At 29.7% G+C, this 14,248-nt stretch overlaps 3 protein-coding genes across 3 annotated transcripts, besides 4 other annotated features; 2 read left to right on the top strand and 1 right to left on the bottom strand.

Moving 5' to 3' along the window:
- The first annotated feature begins 1,735 nt into the window (after positions 1–1,735).
- Positions 1,736–1,765: a terminal%2Cinverted (terminal inverted repeat of MuDR-3_TvMULE3 transposon ID:TVAGG3_0075070).
- Positions 1,736–2,078: a mobile genetic element.
- Positions 2,079–2,218: 140 nt separating this feature from the next.
- Positions 2,219–2,512: a mobile genetic element.
- Positions 2,483–2,512: a terminal%2Cinverted (terminal inverted repeat of MuDR-3_TvMULE3 transposon ID:TVAGG3_0075060).
- A 6,811-nt stretch (positions 2,513–9,323) lies between these two features.
- On the top strand, positions 9,324–10,332 carry TVAGG3_0075050 (protein serine/threonine kinase protein; the record flags this gene model as incomplete). The annotated part of the gene is made up of 1 exon (XM_001307518.1): positions 9,324–10,244. One exon carries the CDS (start codon positions 9,324–9,326, stop codon positions 10,242–10,244), a length of 921 nt encoding a protein of 306 aa, XP_001307519.1.
- A 637-nt stretch (positions 10,333–10,969) lies between these two features.
- On the top strand, positions 10,970–12,580 carry TVAGG3_0075040 (tetratricopeptide repeat domain domain-containing protein; the record flags this gene model as incomplete). The annotated part of the gene is made up of 1 exon (XM_001307517.1): positions 10,970–12,580. The coding sequence occupies one exon, from the start codon at positions 10,970–10,972 to the stop codon at positions 12,578–12,580; it is 1,611 nt and encodes a 536-aa protein (XP_001307518.1).
- Positions 12,581–13,055: 475 nt separating this feature from the next.
- TVAGG3_0075030 (porin domain-containing protein) lies at positions 13,056–14,171 on the bottom strand (the record flags this gene model as incomplete). Its single annotated transcript, XM_001307516.1, has 1 exon — positions 13,066–14,031. One exon carries the CDS (start codon positions 14,029–14,031, stop codon positions 13,066–13,068), a length of 966 nt encoding a protein of 321 aa, XP_001307517.1.
- Positions 14,172–14,248: the final 77 nt, after the last annotated feature.

Raw genomic sequence — 14,248 nt, 5'->3', positions numbered from 1 at the left:
GATTCTTGTCAAAGTTGAATCAAAGACAACAATTGATAGACAATTGTTGTCTTTGTGTACAACATTCACTTGAATTATAAACAATAACAAGTGTTTGTTGTTCACTGAGCAACTTTTAGAAGAATCATTTTGTAATACTTTGAAACACAAAATAGCATATTATGCTTTTATTTATCTATATGTGTCATTTTGGGAGACATTGTCTATGCAAGTCTCCCAGAATGACACATTCACACACAATCTTCTTCTGATTGTGTATCTTTTGTCAACAAAGTGCAACAGTGCACTGTTATTGTGTGCTATGCGTCATTGTGGGAGACATTGTCTATGCAAGTCTCCCAGAATGACACATTCATACACAATCTTCAATTCTTGTTTTAATTTTGTCTCATATTAACTGAATATCTCTCTTCAACATATTTACTTCTAATACCCGACAATACCTTATCATAAAACCTCCTTTAAATTCACTTTTTCTTCTTTCATTACTTTCAAATTCTAAGATTCAATTTTTTTTTCTATTTCATTCAGTTTTCTTTTATCAAAATCATATAACCATTCATACTGATTCTTAATTTACTATATTACATTGAGATTTCATCTTTTTTCATATTTCGAATTAAATCAGCTATTTAAACCTAATATCCGGACCTGTCAGTATTCAAATATTATTGGCCACATGTATCTGAGCATTTACACGGATTTTACCAAATTTTGCAAAAAATGTGTTATGAGATGGGTGTTTACCCACGTTTTGCAAAAAAACCAAAATGATAGAGTGGGTCATAAGGATCAGTTTTGCTATAGCTTGTCCGGCTTGAAACTCAATATTCATTCGGGAAAAGGCGTTTCAAAATTTTGTAAAGTATTCAAATTTGCAGCTTTGTTCGATTTGAAAATTGAAATTTGAAACGAAATGACTGTATGAATATGTTCTTCATATTGAATCTAAGCATTTCTTGGAATTTGGAGTTTTTCTAAAAAGTTTTATCGGTTGAAAAATTAAAAATAAAACAAAAGAATTTTTTTCCGATTTTTTAAACGCATCTTAATTTTTAACGGACGAAGGAGTATTTGATCAAAGTTCAATAAGGCTATCACACTATATTATAGTTTGCTTGCATGGCAAACAATAAAATTTGAAATTTAATATCTTCATAAAGATTTGATAAAACCATTTTTGTGTAAATTAGTATTTAATAGGAAAATATGAAATTAGATTAGTCAAACATATAAATTGTTATTATATGAAATGATAACAATTGATAAAACATACAGATTGGAAGATTAGGTGAATTTTTGTGATGAATAGGTGTGTTTGTATGTAATGCCTCTATAGTATATTCATAATAAAAATTAGTATACTATAAAAACTTGATTTGAGAAGAAAATTAATGTGGAATAAGAAGATTGTAGAGAAACGTCTCATTCTGTGAGACAGTCACAAATAATATCTCCTTACCATATCAAATCCTTAAATTTTATATATGCTATTTTTTTAATCTTTTAAAAAATTCTCTTTAACTCTCTTCAAAGACTTTCTTTTATGTCAAAAATTTGTTTCACTTTGCCCCAACTCATAGACTCTAAAAATAATAACAATAGCCAAATATATAAAATTAATTTTTAATTCATTAAAATTATATTTATTCAAAGTAAATCCTCATATAAACTTCTATGAACCATCCTCATCTGTTAATTCAATCAAGTATTCTAAGAAATTTGGGCAATTTTCGAGTAGGGGTAATTTTAGCTAAAAGTGACACACTTGTAAAAAGTGACACACCCGTGAAGGGTGTGATTACCGATCGGTAATTTTGACAGTTTAGAATTTAAAATTTTTTATGGAACTGTTGCGAGTTTCATAAAGAATTTAAGGAATATAAGCAAAGATTTGAATCAAAATCTTAGACCTAAGCCGCTCGATTCGCTCGCGGCTTCCGCGAATTACAGATCAGCAAAGATTTGAATCAAAATCTTCGAACTAAGCCGATCGCTTCGCTCGCGGCTTTCTTTATTATTTTAAATTTGCATATTTCCATCAAAAGTTCATAAGGTAAAAAATTTCGTTTATATTAAAAGGTGACCAAACTATTTTTTGAAAGTCCGCCATAACTTTAATGGTACTATTTCAGCGTGTACAATGAATACAAAAATTCTAAGAGTGCCACATAAAATAGTACTTTAGACTTGAGTTAATGCTACCAAGCAAATGTTAAAAAGATACCTTTTATATTATTGCAAAATAAAATCTTCATTATCAAAATAATATTAAATGATAATATAATATAATTTATAAACAACTATTATTTAATAAAGTTTAATTGCCAAGGTTCATCTAATTTTTTGATTTTTAATGTTTTATGAATTTTATTTATCATGTATATATCTAATGAAAATTATATATGTAGAAGATAAGTACCTTAATATGTACGTAAAAATTAATGAAATTTATTTTGAATGTAGAACCGAGCAATTTCCCTGTCACTTTTAGCTAAAATTTGGGTTTGCCAATTTTTTCTTGCTAGAATTGTAATCATTATAATTATCAATAATATTTGAAAAAAGACCGCTATAAAAGATAAAATCTTGATCGAAATGCGTAAAAACAATGAAAAGTATCTGATTGAAGAATTCTGGAACGCTTTGGTCTAGACACCACCATATGCAACGGTTAAGAGAGAACTGTTGATCTTGCATTATAAAGTCTACTAGTGAAATTTCGTTATTCATTAAAGAATACAATAATGTACCTATTTTCTTTTGTTTATTATGTGTTGATTTGTTTTGCCATCGAAAATAACATAGATATGTATCATCGGATTCTAATGCTAAAATTTTAAAGTCGTAATAAATAACAATCCGGGTAAAAACAAGGATATTTTCGTCAAATGTATCTATTTTGTCAACAGGAAATGGTATCTTGGAGACACAATCACCAATATCAATATTTTCAACATCTTGTTTATAAGATTTGATATTCATTAAAATTTGATATAAAAAAGTAAATTCATTGCTCAGAAAATTGAGAAAATTGAGAGTAACCGCCAAATAAGATTTTTTAAAATAAAGAACTAAGGGTACAGTATATGAAAAGGAAGAATCCAAAATTTTATTTTTAAGGTTTTGCAAGAAATATTTTTATTAATAAACGGTAGAATAATAATAGGAATATCGATATTAAAAAAGAAATACATGAAATAAATAAAAATTTGATTCAACTTTGACAAGAATCACAAATGATTCTTCTCAAAGTTGCTCAGTGAACAACAAACACTTGTTATTGTTTATAATTCAAGTGAATGTTGTACACAAAGACAACAATTGTCTATCAATTGTTGTCTTTGATTCAACTTTGACAAGAATCACAAATGATTCTTCTCAAAGTTGCTCACTTCACAACAAACACGTATATAACCATAAATAAAACATGTTTACTTTACAAATACAATTATTTAAAAATTTTAATTATATCTTTTAATTTATATTTATTTACGTTCACATTTCTTTTATATCCTTTATATTAATATAAAATTTCGGTTGATCTTCACTCTTTTTCACATATTTTTTCAATAAAATACCCAATTTTTGTATTTATTCTGATTAATATTTTTCACTGTTAATTTTATTGATATCCCAAACTATTTCAACATTTAGTTTCTTAAAAGCTCTATTTTTTGTTCTCTCTCTCAATTTTCAAAAGTCATTAATTTTGCATTACTTTATTTAAAATATAATTAACATTGGATAAAAACATTTATTATAATGCCATTTTGGATCAATCTTATGATATTTCAAATCTTTTAAATTACACTCATTCATAACAAATAGATGCCCTAGACATGTGCGTAACCTCTGTGTACGATATTCCAACACCTTACGACCTGTATGCAAGTTTTTAATTATTGAATAAAAAAACAACAACATACCGTACTTCGAGTATAAAACATGTATACCCTAATAAAAACAAAAATTAGGACATATTTGATTTATGATTTCTTTTCACAAATCGAAATTTTGATCTCTCTATTTTAAACATTTTTCAAAAAAAACTTATAAATATATTTCTTATTGTATAATATTGAAAAATAAATCATCATGGATGAATATTACTAGTACTTCAGAATTATTTATTTTTTCAATCTAAATATAGAAATAATATCTACTCTATATAAAAATAACAATTATTTAATTTTATTGAAATTTTTATTATTTGATTAATATATTTTATGTGATATCTTAAATAGCAATAAAAACTACACCACATAGTTATTCTAGGGTACCTTCATCTACTTCTAGAATTATAGGCTCTGGATTCGAATCTATGGTGCGCTATTGATAAAGTAAATTTCTCCATAGGCCCCAAAAAAATTGACAACCCAGGAATTATAGGGTATAATGCAAACTAATTATCTAATCTCCGATATAATTACAACACATGAAAACACAACTGATAAAATATTTAAATACTCTATGATTGAACAGAACAAGTGAGTGAGTCCAAGAATCGAAAAAATAATGCTTGTTTTAAGACAAAATCCTGATAATTTTAATGATCATAATGAGTTAAACCTGTTTGATTACAGGTACCCTCAATTTTTAACTTTTGCAACTCCAAAAACCAGGTGTTTTTCCAGAACTACCATCTAGGATGAGTCCTAGGAGCTATAATTCTAGGGTTAGATGATACCCACTTAGTACTTTTATTTGTATATGTTTTAGTGGAATTTGGTGAGGGGTCATGAAATTCGTATCTAATTTGCTATCATCTAAGCTGGTAAAAGTTAGAGAAAGCTATTTACTGGTTGTATATTACAAATATACCTTGTAATAGAAAATATAAGTGTTTGTGATTTAAATTCGCTCAATTAGCTCGAAAATTTGTTTTATATCCATGACAAACTAACACAATCCTATTTATGTGATTGCCAATCTGTTCCCAAAATATATCAGCATGAATATATATATATTGATATTATTTGCAATTTCATCATTAAATAGTACTTTTTTTTCTATTTTTAATTTAGAAATAGTATATTCATATGATAGCGACACAAGATTTTAATTAAAAAATATATGTTATCGATCATCACACTCAAATTGAATTTCAAAAATTTTAGAATTTTTCAATTTCAATATTGAAAATATATTTCTTATATCATAGCGATTCATGTTATAATAATATGGAGAAAAATATTGTTTTAAATCTAAAATTTAAAATGAATGATTGGGCATTACATTAATCCAATTTATTGTTTATTTGTTAATCTAGTGGAAACAATTAATATTTTGGAGAAACAAAAATTTGAAATTTGAAATTTTGAAAAAAATGCATGAATCGGTAATTAAACATTGATTTATTAATTTATTAGCCATGCTTTTGATGTTGGTCTTATTCTTAAGCCGATTTAAAGAATTAATTTTTCCAAATCGTGTTTGACATTAACACATATAGATATATCAGGAAAAAAGGTATCACTTATCAAGTTATTGGTTTTTATGTATCTCCTAACTTTGCCTCGTTCTGAATACAATTCTAGTTAACGAATTTTAAATAACTATATGAAGAATACATCATTTTGGTTTTATTATTATTAAAATGATATATATTAGCTATGTATATGCTTGTAAGAATATTATTCCGTGAATTGGAAACAGAAAAAATAAATTTAGATAGAAAATGCATATCTTTAAAAAATAATATGAAATTTAGCTTTGATATTATTATCCGATAAAATATGCATGATAATTACTCCGCAAATAAAATTTAGGAAGCAAGTTGTGACGGTTTGGGTGGTTTTCAATGGCCCACAAGGAAGGAAGTATCGTTTTATCAGGCAACAAAATGTCTTGAAATGAGTAAAGGACTGATCACCCTTGAAAGGTTCAAACTTGCTTGCGCGCCGCAGTCTTAAAAATGATATGTTTCACTTCTGGTCGAAAATTTCAACCTCTATGACAGTTGTTGGATGAACAATTGTGTAGCGGGATGAAATCTGAGTGCGGCCTGGGGCTGCAGCATCAATCTTCCCGGCATCTTTACCGCAATCATCTCTTAGATTGCACACAAAGTTGCGAACGAGCAGTGTTCTATGCGGTAAAGATGCCGGAAAGAGAGAGTCGATGTGAGGGTCTTTTCGAGGGCTCCTCGAATGAGACACTGTTCCGCATTGATAACTTGAACGCGGAAGTTTGACCGACAAGAGTGCATTATCCAATCTTTTTTGTCATATCCCTCAACCCACAAAGACAAAACCTTACATAAAATAGGTAAACTTTGGTTTTCACTTAATAATGTTTATTTTTAATTTTTTGTTCTTTATATAACTTTTTCTTCTACTAAACTATTTTACAGACTCTACTGAGCTATCCTCACATATATACCTGTGACAATAACACATATATACTCCCTTCATATTCTGATCTCATGACATATTACAGCACAAACTATAATTATACAACATACCTCATAAAATCTGATTTTACCCCTATCTAAGCGTTCAAAACCTATTTTCCTTAAAATTTCTCTTCAAGTTCATACTGAAACAACATCTTTTTTTGAAAATACAATTTTTTCAAAAAATGTATGAATTCAAAAGTGCATACTATATCTAGTCATTACCCAACATTAATTTTGTATTTTAGTTTTTAAGATATTAATTTTATTATACGTCTTATTCAGAAAATTAAATATATTTGTGAGGGAAAACTGAGGAAATAATAAATATGTCAAGATCGAGGAATTGACAATTTTAAGGAAAATATTAAGTTGTGTATTTTGTGTTTATCTCATTGTGTGATGCATATTTTCACGATCTGACAGCAGAAATCGAATCAGCAGAGCCAGAAGAATCAGATTACGCGGGGAAAATAGGTTTTGAACGCTTAGATAGGGGTAAAATCAGACTTTATGAGGTATGTTGTATAATTATAGTTTGTGCTGTAATATGTCATGAGATCAGAATATGAAGGGAGTATATATGTGTTATTGTCACAGGTATATATGTGAGGATAGCTCAGTAGAGTCTGTAAAATAGTTTAGTAGAAGAAAAAGTTATATAAAGAACAAAAAATTAAAAATAAACATTATTAAGTGAAAACCAAAGTTTACCTATTTTATGTAAGGTTTTGTCTTTGTGGGTTGAGGATATGACAAAAAAGATTGGATAATGCACTCTTGTCGGTCAAACTTCCGCGTTCAAGTTATCAATGCGGAACATTGTTCCATTCTGGGAGACATGCAGAGGCAATGTCTCCCAGAATGAGACACTGCGACCGACAGGAGTGCACAATACACTCTTGTCGGTCAAACTTCCGCGTTCAAGTTATCAATGCGGAACATTGTTCCATTCTGGGAGACATGCAGAGGCAATGTCTCCCAGAATGAGACACTGCGACCGACAGGAGTGCACAATACACTCTTGTCGGTCAAAGTTTTGCAATCACATTCTGATTGAGAAGATTGTCTCATTCTGGGAGACATGCAGAGGCAATGTCTCCCGAAATGATACCGTCATACCAACACCAATTTATTCCTTCTTTCCATTGTCATACAATTCAATATTTTTATCAATCTTAATCAACTTTTTTTATTCTTCTTTAATTCAATTTATCTTTCTCCTAGAATATCTATTCCTTTAACAGACATAAAATCACTAATCGAGCTTTTTCAATACTCAAAATTTCATATAAATCTTTGTTATTTTTTCTCTCATCGCTTATTTTATTAAATATACATATTTCCTCTCACATATCCCTCTTCATATATATTGGATCTCAACACTCATCTATTAGAACAATATATTTTCGCTTAATCTCATATTATTCATTAACAATCTTTCATCTTCTTATTTCTAGTTAACCTACCAATATATATATAGAATATATGCCCAATTACATATTCAGATACATTAAATTCAAGAAATTCTTCTATTATTCTCCTATTCATAATAAAATCATATTTAGTCTCACATCACAATTCTTCAGTTCTCCAATATCATATCATATTGGTAACATCACATATATCTCTTATAATATCACTTAAATTTGTATTTTTTTATTAATTATATTTAATTAGTTCTACATTCTATTATTATAGAGGTTTGACAAACTCATCAATAGTTAAAATCAAAATCTATTCAGAACTTTGAATCTAATGAAAATTACATTTCGATATCTTTTTGCAAGCTTAATTTTTTGTATTATCTTAAAATACATTTAGTAATGTTATGTACGTATTGAATTCAAATTATAGCGCAGTAACATGCAACTCATCTTGAGATTCACATTTCATTTTCACAATTATTGCATATATACATCAATAACATATTGTACTCATATATCTACACGACTCTAAACTCAATGACATCAAATAATGCTTGTAATATTTAAAATAATTTTTGCATTTTTGATTCTCAGCTTAACTTCTATAAATGTCACCAAAACATTTCATTCCTACCAAGAAATAATATATTAGTAATTAAGCGTTTATTACCATTGTTACTCACATCATATTAATTCATTTTTGTAATTTTTTAAATAAATGACTGGAATCATAAACCCTATGTACCCATATCAACATGTTAAAATTTCAAAGTCTGAAACTTAGTATACATTGAGTTTCATGAAATCAGATAATCTCGTAGATTTCTTAAATATTATATATTGCTGGCCAATAATGATGCAGCATGATTCTCCATCATATCAGCATTCTAAACATATCTTTATTTTGTCAATTGGCATAAATTAAGGGTGCTTTTCAGGCGATAAATGGTATTTTAGATACCTGGGTGGGGGGTCATGAAAAAGTTGCAAAAGTCAAAAATTGAGGGTATATAAAAATGATTGTTTACTTTTGACCCAACAAATTACGGATAGTTATCACGATAATTATAACTGAAAAATATCCTAATTTGATTTATAAGATTCCGGGAGAAAGATTCAGTGTTTTAGATTTGAAAACCCTTTCAATTATGGAATAAGAAAAAAGAATTTTATAATTTGAATCAGCAATATGATATCTATATAAGTGATGCGTAATGAATTGAAAGTGGATTTGACATATTAAAAAATATATTGAGAAATCTGTTAAAATAAGGAATTGAACATTTATTGCTGATAATACACATAATCAAAAGTAAATTGAATGTATTCAATTTTTCGGTATGACAAAAATTTGAGATAAGTTTTTTGCCGCTCATTGAAAATTCGAAGATTCAATGATTTGCATATATCACAAAATGCATATTTATTTAATATTTTTACGTCAGGGGAAAATTGATTGTAAATTTGAGTTCTCACAATTTTTTGTGAAGCTCATAATTATGAACTTAGCTGAATTAGAGTTCTTCAAGTCACAGGGAATAGAATACCAGAGCACAATTGCGCAAGGAGGCTTTGGGGTTGTATTTTATGTTTACTCGACCCATTATCACTCATTTTTTGCCCTAAAGAAAATCCCAGATGTTTCATTTAATGAAAGTGAAATTGAATGCATCAAACAGATAGATGATCCGCATATTGTTAGCCTCTATCAATATTATAAGTTTGATAATTCAATTTATCTATTAATGGAGTATTGTCCATCAGATCTCGAGAAATACCTGAAATCTAATAGACATATTTCAGAAATACAGCTACAAAAATATATATATGATGCAGTTAAGGCTATACATCAGTGCCATGCTAAAGGAATTGCTCATTGTGACATTAAACCTTCTAACTTCATGTTTGATAAGTATGGAAGACTAAAAATTGGTGATTTTGGCCTCTCCACTTCCATGTCAGAGCTGGTTCATTCAAATAGAGGAACACCAGTTTTCATGGCTCCAGAAACATTCATGAAGAATCAATATTGTCCAATCAAAGCTGATATTTGGTCCTTAGGTGTCATAATTTATTATATGGCAACTCTCCAGTTTCCGTTTTTTGGAGAAACACGTTCTGCTTTAATCCAAAATATTATACGCACAAGATACAATGATGACAGTGTTGAGGATGGACGATTAAGGGAAGTTATATCAAGTTGTTTAGACCCAAATCCTGATAATCGCCTAAGCACAGAAGATATATTAAAAATGCCATATTTTGTGTGCCAGAATCAAGAATCTTGCCTTCCCCTTCTTAGAAAAGGTGGTATCTCAAAAAGCTGTGATAGATTAATTAAGCCATCTCCAAGTTTCCGCTCTTCATTACTTCATCGAATTCCATTTTGCTCAAGACTGTGTCAAAACGTTATTGTTTGATGAAACAGTTGAATATTAATTGATAGGATGTTGATCCCAAATTATATTAGTACCGGTATATTTATATTATTTATTCTTATCTTATTTTATAAACGTAACTTAGTATTTGTTTTAATTCGGAAAAGATCTATATTATTTTAGTAACTAGAATCAACGAACTTGCTTTTGATCAAAACAATAAGATACAATAAACGAGTTTTGAGATTTTCAAGCTCAAATGATATTTAGAATTTCAATTAAAATGTAGATGAGTGTTTATTACATATTTATTTAGATAATTTTCTACCGGGAATAACTTTATGTAATAATCCGAACGAAAACGATATAAATAAGATTCATCATACTCCAAAAATTAAATTTTGAATATATGAAACTGATAATAAGCGCCTAAAACCTTTTGATGACTTAAATTGATGTTGAAAAGGATAATGTTATATTAAAAGATGAAAAAGTTATTAGGGATACAGAGGTACAATTATCTGGTCATTAAGTATCTCCTATTTAATTAGTTCAGCGGATAAGATTTTAAATATATATAAATTTTCATATTTATAAGGTATTGTGGATTACAAAGCACTGGTTCTAGTTTGCTGAAAGTGAGGAAGACTATTTTAACTTCATTACATTATTAAAAATTGGTATCGAAGACAATGAAAATAATGCACGTTTAAAAAACGATTATTTTCGGAAATGCAATTTTCACCCCCTTTCTTTTTTATTGAAAGATGGAAGAATTAATAGCAAAGAAGGAAAGTGCTAATTCATTAATGAACTCTGGTGATTATGATAATGCCATTAATGAATTCACAAATATTATTAATCTTATTACACCAAAAAATGAAGATGAAGCAATTATCAAATCATTATGCTTACTTAATCGATCAATTTGTCATATTCATAAAGAAAATCTAGATGATGCATTAGGTGATGCTAAATTAGTTATAGAAACATCAAAAATTGTTCGCCCAAATTTAGATTTTACTCCAGAAGACAAATTTTCAGGAATTCTTGCATTGGCAGAACTTAGAATCGGTCAGATATACGAATCAAAGCAAGAAACGCTTCTTGCAATGAAATCTTACACAAATTCCATTCATTACAATCCAAAAGCAGGAGCTCAAGATTGTCTTTTCAGAGTATATGGCGATCTTGGACTTCCTATGCTTGATATCCAAGATCCTGACCTCAAATTTTTTTCAGATTTAATTTTAGAAATTCCAAACGAAAAAGGCGTTGTAGAATCGATTTCCCGTATCCTTACATTCTTTGAGCAATCAGAAATACCCGAATCCGTGCTCGACAAATTCGCAGATGAAGGCGTTTACTTGATAATTTTCGTTGTTATGCAACTATACATTGAAGACCCAATAATTGTCACTTCTTTGCTTATCATGGCCCGTAACCTTGCAGAGAAGGGAATACTCGATGTTTTCGATGGCTCCCCTGTTGTTAGGAATGCCATTGATCATTGGAAACAGAATCCAGACGTAATCGGAAGTGCCATCAAATTTTTGTCACTTTCTGTCACTTCATCTATCAGTGATGATGACTTTGTTGAGCCAATGATTGATGCATTAGACATAGAGATTACTCGTGATGAAGCAGACATGGCTTTTATGCTTTTGTTTAACTTAGTTCACTCTGAAGAAACAGATTTATTCAAAGGAAAGAATATTGTTGAAAAAATCTTCAAATGGAAGACAAATTCTTCGATTTTGCTGCTTAGTAAAGTAGTTCATACTAAGGAGATATGTGAAGAAGCTTATAACAAAGGTTCTCTGATAATAGCAAAGAATATTCTCCAAAATGTTGATGATGAATTCTTAATTGCTGCAAGTTTACAAATTATCTCAAATATTTCTACATTAAATGAAGAAAAATTCAATGATGACATTCCAAACATCATTGATATTATAATGAAAGTTGTTACGAAGAACTCAAAGAACGTGACAATTGCAACAAATTGTTTTTCGTGTTTAAGTTTTTTGCTTCCGAAATCTGTTGAAAAAATCAAAGAAGTTAGAGCTGTAAGAGCTGCTTCTTTGATTTTCTTGGTCAACCAGAAAGAAGAGAGTGTTGTAAGATCTGTTATTTCTTTCTTTTTCGTGGCAGCAAAGAACGGATTGGCCAATTCTATAACAGAAATTCCAAATCTTGTTTCATCTCTTCTGAATTCATTGCCAATGTACGTGGAGAATCAGGAAATCATGGAAAAGGCAATTTGCATTGCTGCTGTAACAAACCATCCTAAAGCTAAAGCATTGATATGTTTTGGCCTTGATAAATTCCCAGAGTCTGTGATTCTCAAATCTCTTGTTGCAAATATTTCTGAATAAAATGTATTTATAAAATGTTTTCATAATATAATTTTGGTTTTTTCTAGTGAATTGGCAGCTTTATATTTGATTTTCTAGATTTTCAGGATCACGATGTAATATATTTCATTCCATTATTAATGTATTTATTTTGCATTGTGGCAATTGCATGAATAAAACATTTTAGATGAAATACGATTCATACCATGTTGTTTTAGATTGATGTTTCACATGATATTTTAATAATTTTATAAATCGAAATGAAATTTAAAATAATTGTAATAATTAATGCTTGAGAATTCATCGAAATAATATCTTTTGATTATGTATCGTATATTAATAGTATTTTGTCTTAATTCAAACATAAATGAAAATGAAATTTTATCGAATGTAAAAAAACATGACTTCCAAAGTAGTGTGTTTTTGATTACATTTTTCAAAGTATTACATTCATAAAAAGTAGAATAAATTTCGAAGAAAAATTATTTAATCATTCCTCAAATCATTTAAAAGTATGGGTAGTAGATCCTTGGAAAGTTATCCTCGTACTCATACTCATTGTGCTCGTAAGAGATGCCAATTTTGCCCCATGGCTTTGGGAGATGGTAGTAGAGGCCGATTCTGAAGTTGTCGTCATCATATTCCTCTTCGTTGAGTTCATATGAGAAACCGATCTTTCCTAACTTTCCTGGAAGGTGGTAATAGAAGCCAACTTTCAAGTTGTCATCATCGTACTCTTCTTCGTTGCGCTCATAGGAAATGCCAATTTTGCCCCATGGCTTTGGAAGGTGGTAGTAGAGGCCGATTCTGAGGTTGTCATCATCATATTCCTCTTCATTGAGTTCATATGAGAAACCGATCTTTCCTAACTTTCCTGGGAGCTTGTAGTAGAAGCCAACTTTCAAGTTGTCATCATCGTACTCTTCTTCGTTGTACTCGTAGTCGTTCAAGTCGAAATCAAATTCGAAGTCACCATACTTTGTGTGCCAGACCTTCTTCCAGTTGTCGTCGTCTTCTTCCTCAGCACTGTTCCAGTCGAAATCAAATTCGAAGTCGCCATACTTTGTGTGCCAGACCTTCTTCCAGTTGTCGTCGTCTTCTTCCTCAGCACTGTTCCAGTCGAAATCAAATTCGAAGTCGCCATACTTTGTGTGCCAAATCTTCTTCCAGTTGTCATCGTCTTCTTCTTCAGCACTGTTCCAGTCAAAGTCAAGTTCGAAGTCGCCATATCTTGTGTGGAAGACCTTCTTCCAGTTTTCATCTTCCTCTTCATTGTACTCATAGCCGTTCCAGTCGAAATCAAGTTCGAAGTCGCCATATCTTGTGTGGAAGACCTTCTTCCAATTTTCATCTTCCTCTTCTTCGTTAAGGTCGTATCTGATTGGATCTGGGATACGATAGATTGGGCCTGGGATACGATAGATTGGTTTATATTGATCCCAGTATTTCATGCAGACCGTAAAGGCAAGCATTCTTTAAAAAAATTGATGATGTCAAAAACGGATTATATCTTTCAAATCATATTTATATAATTTTAAACAGTACATACATGAACGAGTACTATTCTGGCATAAATGAATTTGAATGACTCACAATTAATCGGTTTTGTCAGTCAGAATTGGCAAAATCTATCGTCTACACAGTAATCCGATAAAATCCTATAATTGGTTAGTCAGAAATTATATTATG

Source organism: Trichomonas vaginalis, chromosome IV (assembly GCF_026262505.1).
Source record: "Trichomonas vaginalis G3 chromosome IV, whole genome shotgun sequence".
Lineage (NCBI taxonomy): Eukaryota > Parabasalia > Trichomonadida > Trichomonadidae > Trichomonas > Trichomonas vaginalis.
The sequence above is the reverse complement of the archived record's forward strand: the minus strand, read 5'-3'. Positions and strand labels throughout refer to the sequence as shown.